The 18,076-nt window shown below is 37.6% G+C and overlaps 1 protein-coding gene across 4 annotated transcripts in view; it reads right to left on the bottom strand.

The window, feature by feature from the left end:
• ERCC6L2 (ERCC excision repair 6 like 2) overlaps window positions 1-18,076 on the bottom strand; it is a 147,906-nt gene that overhangs the window by 58,729 nt on the left and 71,101 nt on the right. For 2 of the 4 annotated variants that reach the window (XM_048218348.2, XM_026518837.4), the window contains exons 10-12: window positions 15,881-15,952; window positions 15,133-15,278; window positions 6,453-6,548 (exon numbers count right to left, since the gene is read on the bottom strand). In XM_048218348.2, the coding sequence (XP_048074305.1) occupies window positions 6,453-6,548; window positions 15,133-15,278; window positions 15,881-15,952 (314 nt within the window). The remainder of the gene's footprint in view (window positions 1-6,452; window positions 6,549-15,132; window positions 15,279-15,880; window positions 15,953-18,076) is intronic. The other 2 variants (XM_057305535.1, XM_048218349.2) reach the window with 1 other exon arrangement.

Raw genomic sequence — 18,076 nt, 5'->3', positions numbered from 1 at the left:
ACAAATCATAAAATGGGCAGAAGATATGAACAGACACTCTTCCAATGATGACCACAAATGGCTAACAGACACATGAAAAAATGTTCAAAATCATTAGCCATCAAGGAAATTCAAATTAAAACCACACTAAGATACCACCTTACGCCAGTTAGAATGGCAAATATTGACAAGGCAAGAAACAACAATTGCTGGAGAGGATGTGGAGAAAGGGGATCCCTCCTACATTGTTGGTGGGAATGCAAGTTGGTACAGCCACTCTGGAAAACAGTGTGGAGGTCCCTTAAAAAGTTAAAAATTGAGCTACCCTATGACCCAGCCATTGCACTACTGGGTATTTACCCCAAAGATACAGACGTAGTGAAGAGAAGGGTCATATGCACCCCAATGTTCAGAGCAGCATTGTCCACAATAGCTAAATCGTGGAAGGAACTGAGATGCCCTTCAACAGATGACTGGATTAAGAAGATGTGGTCCATATATAGAATGGAATATTACTCAGCCATCAAAAAGAATGAATTCTCAACATTTGCTGCAACATGGACGGCACTGGAGGAGATAATGCTAAGTGAAATAAGTCAAGCAGAGAAAGACAATTATCATATGGTATCACTCATTTATGGAACATAAGAAGTCGAAGATCGGTAGGAGAAGAAGGGGAAGAAGAAAGGGGAGGTAAACAGAAGGGGGAATGAACCATGAGAGACTATGGACTCTGGGAAACAAACTGAGGGCTTCAGAGGGGAGGAGTGTGGGGGAATGGAAGAGGCTGGTGATGGGTATTAAGGAGGGCACATATTGCATGGTGTCCTGGGTGTTATAAGCAAGTAATGAATCATGGAACTTTACATCGAAAACTAGGGATGTACTGTATGGTGACTAAGATAATGTAATAAAAAATAAAAAATAAAAATAAATGTTAAAAAAAAATAAAGTCCCCAAATATGAAAAAAAAAAAAAGTTGCAAAGGAGTTCCACACTGCTCTTTCCAACCTGAGAGGGAGGCAACTGGAAATTGGTTGCTTCCTCCTAGTTGTGCTGCATTAAGGAATGGGGGTGAGGCAAGAATGAGTAAAGATGCCATGAAATTTCCCAGTTTTGAATATAGCTGCTTCTTCTTGATTGGGAATTTGCTTGATTACTGCCGATCTTTGGCTGATTTAAGGAGCTCTAATAAAGTTATTTTATTTTAATCAGTCTCTAGTTCTTTTAATCCACCCATGGTGAAACATATACCTGGAGTGTTTTAGTCTGTCATCTTGCTGGCATCACTTTTTGATTTCTCTTTAATACAAGAGTTATTTAGAAATATATTTAAAAATGTCCATATGGCTATATTTTTATTAGCTACAAGTTCATTGTTATTTTCTAGGGTTTTTCTTTTGTACTGGAAGCCATGTAATCTAGTCCTTGTGATTTCTATTAAAATATATAGTCATTTAAAAGTATGCTCTCCAATGAAAGACTGGGTATTTACAGTGTGATATGGTTATTTATGTTTATTAAATTAAAGGCTAAATAACTGTTATTCAAATAACTCATGTATTTACTTTTTTTGCCTAGTTCATCTATTAATTTTTGAGAAAGGGATATTAAGTTTCCCATCATAATTGTGGATTTGTCCATTTCTCATCATAAAAGAGTTCTGGCTTTTTTATGTAATGACTATTATACTTTCCTCATGGGTTGTTCCTCCATTTTGTTTCCCTTAATGCATCTTGCCTTGAAGTCTACTAATATTTGGCTTGATATTAATATTGCCACTCTTACTTTTGTTACCATCTCCCTGATTAGATTTTTAAGTATATTTTTATTTTTAACCTTTTACATATTTTTAAATTTTATATATAGTAATAAGCATAAACCTGAATCTGACTTTTCATTTTCACTTTCTTTTTTTTTTGTTTAAATAAGGAAGTTTTAACCCATTCATATTTATGTTTGGCCTTATTTCTCACAGTTTATCTTATATTTTGTATTTGCCATGCTTTTTTAGTTTCTTCCCCTCTCACTGCACATTCATATTTCCAATCATTTATTGAAATAATCACATTTTCTCAGTGACTTGTTAAAAAATTTCTTTTGGAAGTTCTGTTTGGACGTTTTACATCTAATTTCCAATGTTTCTCAAAGTGGATTTGGGGATCAATTGTATCACAATCACCTTGGGTGATTTTAAAAGATTTTATTTATTTATTTATTTGAGAGAGCACACGCGTGTGTAAGTGGGGGGGGGGCATGGAGCAGAGGGAGAGGGACAAGCCGACTCCGTGCTGACTGCAGAGCCTGATGCAGGGCTCAATCCTACCACCTGGAGATCATGACCTGAGCCAAAATCAGGAGTTGGATGCTTAACCAAATGAGTCACCCAGATGCCCATGGGTAGTTTTTTAAAAAATGTGGTAAAATATACATAAGATTTACTATTTTAATCATGTGGAGGTTTTTATTTGTTCGTTTTTGGGTTTTTTTTGAGAGAGAGAGTGCATGTGAGTGGGGTGGGGAGGGGCAGAAGGCAAGGCTTCATGCCCAGTGTGGGGCTGACACAGGGCTTAATCTCAGAAGCCTGAGACCATGATCTGAGCCGAAATCAAGTCGGACGCTTAACCAACTGAGCTACCCAGGGTCTCCCCATTTTAACCATTTTTAAATTACAGTTCGGTGTCGTTAAGAAAATTCACATTGTTTTGCAACCATTACCATAATCCATCTCCACACCTTTATCATCCCAGACTAAAACTCAGTACCCATTATACAGTAACTCCCTATTCCCTCTCTCCCCCAGCCACTGGTAACCATCATTCTACTTTCTGTCTCTATTAACTTGACTATTCCAGATACATCATATAAGTGGAAATATACAATATTTGTCCTTATATATCTGGCTTATTTCAATTAGCATAACGTCTAAAAGGTTCATCCATGTTGCAGCATGCATCAGAATTTCATTCCTTTTTGTTTTTTAGCAGCTACATGAGATGACAGGTGTTAACTAAACTTACTGTGGTAATCATTGCATAATACATGTAAGTCAAGTCATTATGCCATATAGCTTAAATTTATGTAGTGCTGTATGTCAATTATACCTCAATAAGACAAAGAATTTCATTCCTTTTTAAGGGGGAATATTCCATTTCATGTACAGAATACATTTTGTTTATCTATTCATCCATCAGTGAACATTTGGGTTATTTCTACCTCTTGGCTATAGTGAACAATCCTGCTATAAACATGGTTGTACAAATATCTATTTGAGTTCCTGCTTTCAATTCTTTGGGTATATGAGGTAAGTCTAAACTTAATGTTTTAAAAACTAACATATTGTTTTCCACAGCAGCTGCAACATTTTATATTCCTAGCAGCAACGCACAGGGTTCCAATTTTTTCATATCCTCACCAAGACTTGTTTGCTATTTTTGATAATAGTTACCCTAATGGTCATGAGACTGAGACTCGCCTCAGGCTCCGTGCTGGGCATGGAGCTTACTTAAGATTCTCTCTCTTCCTCTGCCCCTCCTCACCCCTGCTTGCACACACACGAGCTCTCTTAAAAAAAAAAAAAATCATCCTAATGGGTATGAAGTGATATCTCATTGTAGTTTTGATTTGCATTTCCCTAATGATTGGTAATATTGAGCACCTTTTCATGTGCTTATTGGCCATCTGTGTATCTTTTTTGGAGAAATGTCTATTCAAGTCCTTTTTTCCATTTTTAAATTAGGTTTTTATTTTTTTGGTTATTGTTACTGAGTTTTAGAAGTTCTTTATATATTCTAAATGTTAAGTCTTTATCACATGTGTAATTTACAAATACCTTCTCCTGCGGGTTGTCTTTTACTCTGTTACTACTGTCCTTTGATGTACAACCTGAGGAGTTTCTTAAAATGTAGACTATAGATCCCCACCCTAGACCTACAGCATTAGAGTACCAGGCGGATGGAGCTTGAACATCTGTGTTTAAAAAGTGAACCAAGTGATTATTATGCCCGACTCTCTTAATTGTTGCCCTTAAATTTGTTGCTAAAACTGACCAAGATATCCTAATTCTTTTTTGATGAAATATAAATTCTAACACAATTATCCCCACCCTCCAATGTTTTATTGGAATTATATGGAATTTTAGTTTTTGATTCTTTCTTTCTTTCTCTTTCTTCCTTTCTTTTCTTTCTCTTTCTTTCTTTCTTTCTTTCTTTCTTTCTTTTTTTCTTTTCTCTCTTTCTTTCTTTCTTTCTTTCTTTCTTTCTTTCTTTCTTTCTTTCTTTCTTTCTTTCCCCTTCCTTCCTTCCTTCCTTTCCCCTTCCTTCCTTCCTTCCTTCCTTCCTTCCTTCCTTCCTTCCTTCCTTCCTTCTCTTTTTTAGATTTTATTTATTTATTTGAGAAAGAGAGCACAAGCCAGGGGAGGGGCAGAAGGAATGGGAGAGAGAATCTCAAGCAGACTCCCCACTGAGCAGAGCCTGATACTGGGCTTGATTTCAGGACCCTGAGGTCATGACCTGAGCTGAAGTCAGACATTAAACTGACTGAGCCACCCAGGCATCCCTCTTATTAATTTTCTTATACCACCCCTTCACATTTTTGAGAATTCTTTATTACTGCATTAAGCCTCTCAACTAAACCATCAACAATTATTTAGACTTAAATATAAATTTCTCAGTTCCTACAACAGTTGCTTTATTTTCTCTCACATATTGATATTTCAGCCACGGATTACAAGTCGAAATTATTTTCTTGTGGATACCATCATATGAATTTTGTCACTTTGACAACTTAAATTGTCTTCCTGACTTCTATAATGCAGATGAAAAGTCTGTTCTTCAAAGTCTGTTCAGCTGAAATGACTGTGATTTTCATTTCTTTGTTGGTAACCTGTTTTTTTCTTTTTGTCTTTGTTTTATAAATAATTTTCTCTCCCTCCTTCTCACTCTGGCATCGTTTAGCCCCTTTATCTCTGGAACTTAGAAATATCACCAATATATGTCTGTATGTTTTCTATCTTGCCCTGTCATTGTGTTCTAAAATATTCATTCCTTTTATTTTATTTTCCATATCAATCTCCACTTTCAGTACTCTCCATTTTATTACTCCGACCTTGAACTGAATTATTTGGCAATAGTTTTAATTTCTAAGAATTTTTTTTTTTTTACTATTTTATTTATTTATATATTTATTTATTTGAGAGAGAGCCAGAGAGAGAGAGCATGAGCAGGGGGGAGAGGCAGACGGAGAGGGACAAGCAGACTCCCCACTGAGCACAGAGCCTGACATGGGGATCATGACCTGAGCTGAAGACAGATGCTTAACAGACTGAGCCACCCAGGTGCCCCTAATTTCTAAGAATTTCTATTTCTCTCTTCTATGCCCTTTATTACATGGTGTCCCATTCTTATTGTATTTCCTTCAGGGTCTGTTTCTCATCTTGGCCCTTTTCTTTCATACTGCTGGTTTTATTAAACTATCTCATAATTCTTTTTTTTTTTTTTTGAGATTTTATTTATTTATTTGAAAGAGAGAGCATGAGCAGGAGGAGGGGGAGAAGCAGACTCCCCTGCTGAGCAGGGAGCCTGACATGGGGCTAGATCCCAGGATCCTGGTATCATGACCTGAGCTAAAGGCAGTCACCTAACCAACTGAGCCACCCTGGTGCCCCATATCTCATAATTCTTAATTTTCCATTCATAATTACAAATGAGGAACTGGGTGGACTGCATAGGAAAGCTAGTCTGGATTTCCATGCAGGTACACAGGTCTATTTAATCATTTCCCCCTTTTTGTGTTCCATGGAGATCTGGGATTACTTTAGGTTCAGCTCTGCTTTATGATCTGGCCCTAATACCCACTATAAAAACCTTCTGTCAGTCTGATTTCCCACTTATTTATAAAATTTATGAAATATATCTTTCACCTTTGATCAAGGGACATCTGTTGTAGGCCAATCCCTCTTTATATATGGGGTGTAGGAGAGGAAATGGTTTTAGAATTAGCACATTAATTAATTTCCCACAAGAATTCAGTCTGGTCTCTTTCTACATCCTATAGTTGCTGATCCCAAGCTCAAATTTCTCTGTGTCCTCCTACCGACTTTGGACTACGGCTTTTCTCTGCCGGTTTCTCGATCACACAGATTCTGTTTACCTTCTACCTTCTAGGAGCTTCTTAAAACTTCTGATCTACTAGTAGTGACCTTCCCTCGCTTCCTGCAGTATTGGGGGTTTGTTCCTTCTTAAACAAGTCCTGTCATAATAATGGGATTTTGAGATGGAGAGAAAATAAACTGCTATTATCAGCCTGCCATTTGGATATTCAGATTTGGGGTTATCTTAAATACAATTTTTTTTCATAAGGTTTCCTCTATCTTCTAAACACAGTAATATTATAAGCAACCTAAAAGAGTCAAAAAGGAGTATTTTTAGATAAAAAGTACTTGTAGGTCACTTTAAATTTTATCAGTATTATACCTGTCAATTGCTTGAAGATCATTGGCTGGATTCCAAGTAGGATCAAATAATACAACAACATTGGCACCAACAAAATTGAGGCCTAGTCCACCAGCCCTGGAGGAAACAGAAAACGGCATATTAAAAAGACAAAAACATAATTGTTGCCCTCTAATTCAATTGTGCCAGGTTTCTGTAACCAGATCAACACAATATTGCATTAACATCATAAAAGTAAGATGCTTGAAACACAAAAATGCCGCAAATGAAATAGCTATGGAATATTATTTTTCTACCATTCTAGAATATCTCTTAAAAAAAAACCCAAAAAACCAAAAACGAAACTGACTGTTAAAGCCCATGTAAGTAGGGTGTGCTGGTTTTTTCATTTTTTAGATATTCAAATACTATGCTATAAGATTTTCCTAACATACTTTCCAAAAATTGTAAGTATAGTCCAGCTAAATAAAGTAATATACACATTTTTAAAAATCAATACAGGAGTAGATGCACTTCTTATTCTACCCACTAAGTGCAGCTGAAGACCCCTGGACATCATAGATAAAATAAATATTAGACTCTGAAAGGTAGAGAGAACAAAGACTGGCTAGGGACTCAACGAACTAAGGAATGACATGGCAATGAGCTCTCCAGCTATCTTTTTGCCTAAAAATCCCAGACTGGGTTCTGGAGAAACCAGTATACTGGATATGCCAGTAGTCAAGACAAAAAAAGCCCCAAGAAAGCCCTTCTTCCTTTAGCCGAAGAACCAGGAAAGGTATAGCCTTTCAAGAGGGAAAAATGTTAAGATAATAACCAGCCTATTCTGGTAAACACCATGGAAAAAAATCTATGGTCCCACTCCCAACCTGGTCAGTAAAAGTTGAGTGAGGAGATTAGATTTGCACCCTTGCCTAACTATAATGAGGTGTCTCATACCCACACCCAGGGGGTGTCAGAGAAAACTGAGGAGCTGGGGACATTCATTTACGTTGCACTATAACCAGATCCCCTCTGTGATGTCAGTGGAGGCCACACAGAAATAGTCATGAAGTGCCTCACTCTCAGGAAGTCAATAGAAGCCAAGCAAGAAACATGGATTCCCATCCCTATGTGGCTGGCATGGTGTCCGGCTAAAACAGAGGGGAAAAGCCCCACTATAGATAAGCTCGAAATAAAAAATTACAAAATGAGTGAAGAAACCATCTACCATAAGCAAGAGCCAGAGAGAACAACAGAAGGATTAGCAGCCCCAAGTATAGGAGTTAACAGACCAAAAATGCCATTCAAAAAGAGATTTAAAAAATTTTTTTTGATTCAAATTACTAAAGAAATAAAAGAAAGGCTAGAAACCATAAAGAACAAAATACGAGTAAAAACAATCAGGCAGATCTGAAAAATATCAACAGGACTTTTAAACATGAAAAATATGGTCTTTAAAAATTCAATGAATAAAAAAAAATTTAAAAAATTAAAAAAAAAATTCAATGAATAGGTTAAATAACAATTTCTAATATAAACAGATAATTAGGAGCTTTGTGGCAAATCCCATCAAATTAGATGGAGTGAGTAGAAAAGGAGTTGTCATCAGAAGTTCGGTACTATTTGAACTGTTGTTGAAGGTGTTTATGACTTTGAAAAAGATTATTTAAGAAATTAAAAATGCTTATTATTTAAGAAATTAAGAATGCTCATGTGTACGTTATAAAACTTAACTGAAGACAATATTCTGTGTCATTTAATGCTCTGTAGGTAAGGAAGGGCTCATGTGACAAATTACTTCTTTTTTTTTCTAATTTTTTTTTATTATATTATGTTAGTCACCATACAGTACATCCCTGGTTTCTGATGTAAAGTTCGATGATTCATTAGTTGCGTATAACACCCAGTGCACCATGCAATACGGCCCTCCTTACTACCCATCACCAGTCTATCCCATTTTCCCACACCCATCCCCTCTGAAGCCCTCAGTTTGTTTCTCAGAGTCCATAGTCTCTCATGCTTCATTCCCCCTTTGGATTACCCCCCCTTTCTTTACCCCTTTCTTCCCCTACCAATCTTCCTAGTTCATATGTTCCATGGACAACAGAATCATATGATAATTGTCTTTCTCTGCTTGACTTATTTCGCTTAGCATTATCTCCTCCGGTGCCGTCCATGTTGCAGCAAATGTTGAGAAATCATTCTTTCTGATAGCTGAGTAATATTCCATTCTATATATGGACCACAACTTCTTAATCCAGTCATCTGTTGAAGGGCATCTCAGTTCCTTCCACGATTTAGCTACTGTGGACAATGCTGCTATGAACATTGGGGTGCATATGGCCCTTCTCTTCACTACGTCTGTATCTTTGGGGTAAATACCCAGTAGTGCAATGGCTGGGTCATAGGGTAGCTCAATTTTTAACTTTTTAAGGGACCTCCACACTGTTTTTCAGAGTGGCTGTACCAACTTGCATTCCCACCAACAATGTAGGAGGGATCCCCTTTCTCCACATCCTCTCCAGCAATTGTTGTTTCTTGCCTTGTCAATGTTTGCCATTCTAACTGGCGTAAGGTGGTATCTTAGTGTGGTTTTAATTTGAATTTCCTTGATGGCTAATGATTTTGAACATTTTTTCATGTGTCTGTTAGCCATTTGTGGTCATCATTGGAAGAGTGTCTGTTCATATCTTCTGCCCATTTTATGATTTGTTTATTTGTTTCTCGCGTATTGAGTTTGAGAAGTTCTTTGTAGATCTTGGATACCAGTCTTTCACATAAAGAAAGACTGTAGCGTCATTTGCAAATATCTTCTCCCATTCCGTGGGCTGCCTCTTAGTTTTTTTGACTGTTTCCTTGGCTGTGCAGAAGCTTTTTATCTTGACGAAGTCCCACAAGTTCATTTTTTCCTTTGTTTCTCTTGCCTTTGGAGATAGGTCATGAAAAAAGTTGTTGTGGCCGATGTCAAAGAGGTTGCTGCCTAGGTTCTCCTCTAGGATTTTGATGGATTCCTGTCTCACATCGAGGTCTTTCATCCATTTGGAGTTTATCTTTGCGTATGGTGTGAGAGAGTGGTCAAGTTTCATTCTTTTGCATGTAGCTGTCCAATATTCCCAGCACCATTTATTGAAGAGACTGTCTTTTTTCCTGTTTTGTCAGGATGCTTTTTCCTGCTTTGTCAAAGATTAGTTGCCCAAAGAGCCGAGGGTCCATTTCTGGGTTCTCTATTCTGTTCCATTGGTCTATGTGTCTGTTTTTGTGCCAGTACCATGCTGTCTTTGTGATCACAGCTTTGTAGTACAGCTCGAAATCCGGCATTGTGATGCCCCCAGCTTTGTTTTTCCTTTCCAACAGTTCCTTGGCGATTCAGGGCCTTTTCTGGTTCCATACAAATTTAAGGACTATTTGTTCCAGTTCTTTGAAAAATGTCATCGATATTTTGATCGGGATGGCATTGAAAGTGTAGATTGCTCTGGGTAGCATGGGCATTTTAACTATGTTAATTATTTCGATCCATGAGCATGGAATATTTTTCCATCTTTTTCTGTCTTCTTCAACGTCTTTCAAGAGTGATTTATAGTTTCTAGAATATACATTCTTTATGTTTCTGGTTAATTCCAAGTTAACGTATGGTTTTTGCTGCTATTGTAAATGGGATGGATTCCCTAATTTCTCTTTCTTCAGTCTCATTATTCGTGTATAGAAATGCAACTGATTTCTGAGCATTGATTTTGTATCCTGCCACATTACTGAATTGCCCTATAACTTCTAATAGTTTGGGCGTGGATTCTTTTGGGTTTTCCATATAGAGTATCATGTCATCTGCGAAGAGAGACAGTTTGACTTCTTCTTTGCCGATTTGGATACCTTTTATCCCTTTTTGTTGTCTGATTGTTGTTGCAAGGACTTCTAGTACTATGTTGAATAATAGTGGCGAGAGTGGGCATCCTTGTCGTGTTCCTGATCTTAACGGAAAGGCTTCCAGCTTTTTCCCATTGAGAATGATATTTGCTGTAGGCTTTTCATAGATGGTTTTTATGAAATTGAGGAATGTACCCTCTATCCCTACACCCTGAAGGGTTTTAATCAGGAAAGGATGCTGTATTTTGTCAAATGCTTTTTCTGCATCGATTGAGAGGATCATATGGTTCCTGAGTCTTTTCTTGTTAATATGATGTATCACGCTGATCGATTTGTGAATGTTGAACCACGCTTGCATCCCAGGGATGAATCCCACTTGGTCATGATGGATAATCCTTTTAATGTACTGTTGGATTCTATTAGCCAGGATCTTGTTGAGGATTTTGGTGTCCATATTCATTAGGAAAATCGGTCTGTAATTCTCCTTTTTGATGGGGTCTTTGCCTGGTTTGGGGATCAAGGTAATATAGGCCTCACAGAATGAGTTTGGTAGCTTTTCTTCTGTTTCTATTTCTTGAAATAGCTTTAGGAGAAAAGGTATTATTTCTTCTTTGAATGTTTGGTAGAATTCCCCAGGAAAACCGCCCGGTGAAGTTTTGTTATTTGGAAGGTTGTTTATCACTGACTCAATCTCTTCATAATTAATTGGCCTGTTTAAAAATCAATTTCTTCCTGTTTCAGTCTTGGTAGTTTATAGGTTTCAAGGAAGGCCTCCATCTCTTCCAGGTTGCTTAATTTATTGGCACATAGCTGTTGATAAAAGTTTCTAATAATCCTTCCAATTTCATTGGTGTTGGTTGTGACCTCTCCTTTTTCATTCATAATTTTATTAATTTGGGTCCTTTCTCTATTCTTTTGGATAAGTCTTGCCAGCGGTCTGTCAATTTTGTTGATTCTCTCAAAGAACCAGCTTCTAGTTCTGTTGATCTGCTCTACTGTACTCCTGGTTCCTAATTCATTGATTTCTGCTCTAATCTTGGTCAACTGCTTCCTCGTGCGTGGATTAGGCCTGTCCCTGTTGCTCTTCCAGCTTCTTGAGGTGAGAATATAAAAACTGCCTTTTAGATTTTTCTATTCTTTTGAGTGAGGCTTGGATGGCTAGGTATTTCCCCCTTAGGACTGCCTTTGCAGTATCCCATAGGTTTTGGACCATTGTGTTTTCATTCTCGTTGGTCTCCATAAATTGTTTAAATTGATTTTTGATTTCCTGGTTTATCGAATCATTCCTGAGCAGGATGGTTCTTAGTTTCCAAGTGTTTGAGTTTCTTCCAAATTTTTCCTTGTGGTTGAGTTCCAATTTCAGAGCTTTGTGGCCTGAGAATATGCAGGGAATAATTTCAGTCTTTTGGTATTGGTTGAGACCTGTTTTGTGACCCAAAACATGGTCTATTCTTGAGAATGTTCCATGGGCATTAGAATAGAATGAGTATTCTTTGGTTCTGGGATGTAGTGTTCTATATATATCTATGAGGTCCAACTCGTTGAGTATGGCATTCAAAGCTCTTCTTTCTTTGCTGATTTCTTGCTTAGGTGATCTGTCTATTGCTGATAGTGGAGTGTTGAGGTCTCCTACTATTAGTGTATTTTTATCTATATGTCTCTTTATTGTGGTTAAGAGTTGGCTTGTGTATCTTGCTGCTCCCCTGCTGGGGGCATATATATTTATAATTGTCATATCCACTTGTTGGATACATCCTTTAAGAATAATATAGTGGCCTTCTGTGTCTCTAACTATAGTCTTTAGTTTAAAATCCAATCTGTCTGATATGAGAATGGCTACCCCAGCTTTCTTTTGAGGTCCACTGGCGTGAAAGATGGTATTCCATCCCTTTACTTTCAGTCTGGATGTATCTTTAGGTTCAAAATGAGTCTCTTGTAGACAGCAAATGGATGGGTCATATTTTTTTATCCAATCTGCAACCCTGTGGCATTATGGGAGCATTTAGGCCATTTCCATTGAGACTAATTATTGAGAGATATGATTTTAATGATGCCATGTTGCCAGTAAAGTCTTTTTTTCTATAGATTGTGACTTTCTGTTCTGTATCACTCTTGGGGCCTTTTTACTTTTATAGAACCCCCTTAATATCTCCTGTAGGGCTGGTTTCGTGGTTACGAAATTGGTCAATGACTGGCAATTCTGGAAGTTCTTTATTTCTCCATCAATTCTGAATGACAGCCTTGTTGCATAAAGGATCCTTGGCTGCATGTTTTTCTCTGAAATAGCTTTAAAAATGCCCCCCCCAACCCTTTCTCTCATTCCAGGTCTGTGTACACAGGTCTGACGTAATTCTGATACATTTGCCTTGGTACGTGAGAGATTTCTTTGCCCTGGCCGCTTTCAATACTGTACCCTTGGATCTAATATTTGCGAATTGCACTATGACGTGACGTGGTGTAGGTTTGTTGTAGTTGAGCTTGGGAGAGGTCCTCTCTGCCTCTTGGACATGAATGTTTGTTTCCCTTGCTAGATTAGGGAAGTCTTCAGCTACAATTTGTTCAAATATCTCTTCTAGACCTCTGTTTTTCTCCACCCCCTCGGGGATGCCGATGATTCTGACATTGGAACGTTTCATTGAGTCTCTAACCTCCCATAACCTACATTCCTGAGCGTGAATTTTTTTGAGTCCAGATTCTATTTTAGCTTTTTCTTCTACTAACCCATCCTCCGATTTGCTGATACGTTCTTCTGCCTCAATCACCCTGGCCGTCAGAGCCTCTAGTTTTGACTGCATTTGGCTCATAGAATTTTTAATTTCTGCCAGATTCGCTCTCATTTCCGCCCTTAGAGGTTCTATATTCTCATTAACATTTTTGTTAATACTTTTTTCAAGTCTACACATCATCTTGACTATTGTTTCTCTGAACTCCATTTCTGATAATTTGGTTATATCCATATTCATTGTTCTGTGGCAGAGGCCACACACTCATTGTCTTTTCTTTGCTGGGGGGGATTTCTTCTTCTAGTCATTCTGATGAGGAGAGGTTGCGGGGTTGTCCAGAGCCCAAATTTTTGACCGGGACCCAGGCTGTGCAGCCTTGTTTTATAGGGACTTTAGGGATGAGGGCTTCTTGATTTTTCAGCCTGCCTTCTGGGGGAGGGGCCTGCTGCGCCGATACTCAGGCAACCCTGTTTGGGTAGAGTCTCTGTGTCCCCTGCAAGGGGTGATGGGGATGGGCACTCTGTGAGCCGGTATTTCCAGGCTTTTGTTCTCTGGCGGCTTTCCCTGGCGGTTTGCTGTGCCTCTTCTGAGAGTCAGAGGAACAGTGGCCAAATCTCAGCCTCTGTCTCAGAACAGAGGGATCGCAGACCGTTCTCCACTGATGTTCTGGCTACTTTAACTCTGTTACTGTTGGTGCTGCTCAACCCTGCAGCGTCCCGGGATGTGCGCCCCACACCCAGCTTCCCAGCCCTCACTTCCAGGGCCGGGGTGTCTCTGTCCTTTGCGTTTCTAACAGCGCCAGCCGCCAGCCGCCCCACGCGCTCCAGAGCTCCCGGTCTCAGTCTGGTTCCAGTGAGCGCACCGGAGTTCAGTGAGAAGTCTGGTCACGCGCGTTCCCCGTTCACAGTCCCAGTCTGTTTTCTCGTGGGTGCCGTCTTCGAGTCTGCTCCCCCGTGCAGGTGGCTACCGCTTTCCGGCGCCCGAACGCGGCAGCTCCCTCCCCCTTCCGTTTATCTTCCAATATCTGTGCGCGGTTTCACGGCTCCCCCCTTCGTACCTCAATACTCAGCGCTAGAGATGTTCATTTGTAGAGATCCAGATGTATCTTCCTGCATCTCAGGCTGATTCCGTGGGTGTTCAGGCTGGTCTGGTACCTATCCAACTCGACTCAGGGGACCGGCTGGAAAATGGGTCCCCTACTCCTCCGCCATCTTAACTCTCCCCCCTCGAGAAATTACTTCTTGATTCATTCACAGGAAAATGGGAATCCGGAGCTTCTCTCCTTATGACTTCATTGTAAGAATTTGAGAATAACTTCAGTGTTCAGCAATAAGTAGCTCACTCATCATATATACAATTTTATTCCTCATTGTAAGTAATTATTGTGTTGACTTTTTACATTTTACATATGTTTGTTTTTAAACAAAAAATTCTTTTTGAAAGATAACGGGGGCAGATCTATAAAATATTTACTACATTAGATGTCAAAGTAAGGATTTCTTACCCCCAAGAAAGGATTAATCTTCTTAGGTGTTTATATTGGCTTAAATTTTTCTCTAAAGTGCATATATTCTTTAAAATATTTTAATGAGATTCATAAATAGGTGTTAGAACTGACTTAACTTCTATAAAATCTATTAATGTGGAGCTGCTGTGGTTGAGACCAGGTAGACAGAGGGAGGAAGTACCTGGCCCACTAAGCCCCATGGGCTCTCCTAGGGCTCCTTGAGCACAGTGTAAAAACCACTGCTACAAATGATTCTCAGTTATATGATTAATAACTTGATTACTCAATTAAGTTGGACTGTTCTGACCACAAGACATGAATAAAAACACTATCACAGAAAATTCCTGGGAGGAAACATCCATTTCTTTTGATTGTTATCATTATAAACCCAGACATATAAGGGGAATTAAGTGATGATAAGGAAACTGAGAGAAAAGGTTACGTAAAACTCAAGGTACTGTTATTTCAATCATAATTAATAGCATTTTTGCTGCTTCTCCTTCAAGCCAAATAAAACAAAGCAATATAAGCATAACCACTGAAAATTAATCCAGTAATAATTTTTAAATTACCCTAAATCTTAAAAGCAATTAGATAGAAATCAAGTTATCAAATTTTATTTTCTTACATTGTGGAGACAAGGCAAATGTTAACATCTTGTGTACTGTTGAACTCTTTCACAATCTTGATTCTTTCCTCTGATTTCGTACTTCCATCAAGTCGTCGGTAATCAAGTCCAGCCGCCATACAGTATTGCTGCAGAACATCAAGCAACTGGAGAAAAGACATGGAGAAGGGCAAAGACAAATTCATGGTTTACCAAGTCTCATACCATTATAGAGATAAGATTTACTAAGCATTAATAATTGCTGCTTACAAGTGCTTTCTTACAAGAGCAACAAATATTTTCCTGGCTTCTGGCTCACATATTTCTTCCCATTATCCTGAAACTGACTTTAAAGTTCACCAGTTTGTCTTAAAAAAAAACCAAAAAATAATCTTTCAGGGAAAAAAAAAACAAACTTTATTTTTTTAACTAAAACTGAATAACAAGAAAAGTATTGGCCAATTTATGTAAATGAATTTCATTATTTGTGCTATTTTCCAGGCTCTAAAATCTCTTAAATGTCTTGAATACTTTAATTATAACAAACACATCAACAGAGAATTAAAAACCTATCTTTGAATTTGCTATTTGACAATAACCCTGATATCACTGAGATTTAAGCATCTGTTTTAAAAGTTGCTTACCTCACTACCATTTTCTACAGTATGTATAAGATAGAAAATGTGGCTGGACACATTATGTCTCTTAAGCTTTCTGCCTCAGGAGTTAGGTCTGGGCCAATCAAGAATATACTTCCAAAGAAACTCACCTTGGTGGAAAAGGAGAAAAGAAGTATTTTATCTTTGTTTTTCCTACAATGATTTAAAAGCTGCTGAAGGACCTGGAAATGAACCACAGAAATCAACCACCAGTGAACCCATTCCAACTAAAAGCACACTTTATACATATAAACATCACTTGAGAATTTCTTAAAAAGTATTTTTATACAACATAACCTCAGTCCTCTTTCCTAATTCCCTTCATTTTTGCCAACTTGGAGAAATAAAGTATTAGCTATTACATGAGACGTTATTCATCATCATACTGTCAATAATGAGGTAAGGTTCCCGAAGACTTTTGTTTCATCCCATCTGGTTTCAATAAAAAGGAAGCATTTTAGATTATGGGATGCATTTAAATGAATTAATTTAATTTCTAAAACACACTTTCTTTATACCTACAATATGTTCAGAAACTAAATTACAGAACAGCATTCCTTTTAGGAAGTATTTAAGTTTTTTCTAGATGGATGTAATGAAACACATTTCTAAAGTGTTCAAGTTCTAAAAGTCTTGATATTTATTTTCTTTAAAATAATCAGTCACATATACACCTCTTCTCATTTTATCCCCTCTGCTTCTCTATTTATAGTAAGCCCTGACTTCCAGATTTGATTTTGACCTCAAAATGTCAATAATTTGCCCCCAGACACAGTGCTTTTAAAGGGGAAGCAAATAATCCAAAGCCTCTTTATAACAGTAATACTGTTATTTTTAAAACAGGCATTTCCACATCTGGCAATGACAGTTCCAGAACACTGTGGAAAAGTAATCCACAAAGGAAAGAAAAGGAATTTTCTGAACTAAGCCTAAAATTTTTCTAAATTATGCAATAAACATTTCAGCAATTTTGTTTATTCACTGATAAGCATTTACACTTAAATAAAAAATTATACTCGATATAAGGAATATAAGACACTTTTAATAGTCGACTAAGAGAAGACACTGTGCTGACTCTGACCCCCGCTGTCCAATCCTTCAGAAAAAGCCATGGAGTCAAAAAAAAAAAAAAAAAAAAAAGCTACTCAGATAACCAATCAAATGGTGAATAAAAATGTCACAGATCAGGTGAATATAATTTTAATACTTGCAGAACTTATAAAGTAAGTTTTGCATTTATTTGCAAAATAAGCTTTGCATTTGCTTTATTTTTAATCAAATAACTGATTCTATATAAAGTACGTGCATTTGAATTTCACATAATACATTAACTTTTTAAAATTAAAAGACTTTATTTTTTACAGCAACTTTGGATTTACAGAAGAATGGAGTAGAATATAGAGAACTCCCATAGACCCCCTCTCCCCCATCTTGCACTTCTGCCCCTCCCCTGCACGCAGCTTTCCCTATTATTAGCATTTTGCATTAGGGTGGTACATTTGTAACAACTGATGAATGAATAAATTATTACTACTTATACATTATCATTATTATTAAATTATTAACAATTATTATTAACTAAAGTCTATTTACATTACTTACATTAGGGTTCATTCATTGTGTTGTACATTCCATGAGTTTTGACAAATATATAATGACATGTATGCACCATTACAGTATTACACGGAATAGTTTCACTGCCCTAAAAATTCCCTGTGCTTCATCTATGCATCCCTCCTTACAAACCCCTGGCAACCACTCTAGAGTTTTGCATTTTCCAGAAGGTCATATAGTTGGAATCATACAGTATGTAGCCTTTCAGACTGGCTTCTTTCACTTAGCAATATGCAATTAAGGTGCCTTGTGTCTTTTTGTACCTTGATAGCTCATTTCTTTCTATTATTAAATAGTATTCTATTGTCTGAAAGTACCACAATTTATCTATTCACCTACTGAAGGACATCTTGGTTGCTTCCAAGTTTTGGCAGTTATAAATAAAATTGCTACAAATATCTGTGTACAGGCTCTTGTGTGAACATAAATTTTTAACTCATTTGGGTAAATACCAAGGAGTGTTGTAAATTACAATGTTCACAACTAAGAAATCTTGGGCCTAACTTTTCTCAAATTAGTCAGGCCTAGAGATGAACATGACCCCTATATGGTCCCAATAGCACTAAATTGGGTTTCCTAAGTCTTTTTCCCCACCCCCCACAGTAAGTGGCTCTGTGGTATTTCCCAAGGGAAGGGAAAATGAGGATTCTTGTCAGAGGAGTAAGTGCAACTTGTGACCATCCACTTGAACA

This window comes from Ursus arctos, unplaced genomic scaffold (genome assembly GCF_023065955.2).
Source record: "Ursus arctos isolate Adak ecotype North America unplaced genomic scaffold, UrsArc2.0 scaffold_33, whole genome shotgun sequence".
In the NCBI taxonomy this organism is placed as follows: Eukaryota; Metazoa; Chordata; class Mammalia; order Carnivora; family Ursidae; genus Ursus; species Ursus arctos.
Note: the sequence above shows the minus strand (reverse complement) of the source record. Positions and strands in the feature narration are given on the sequence as shown.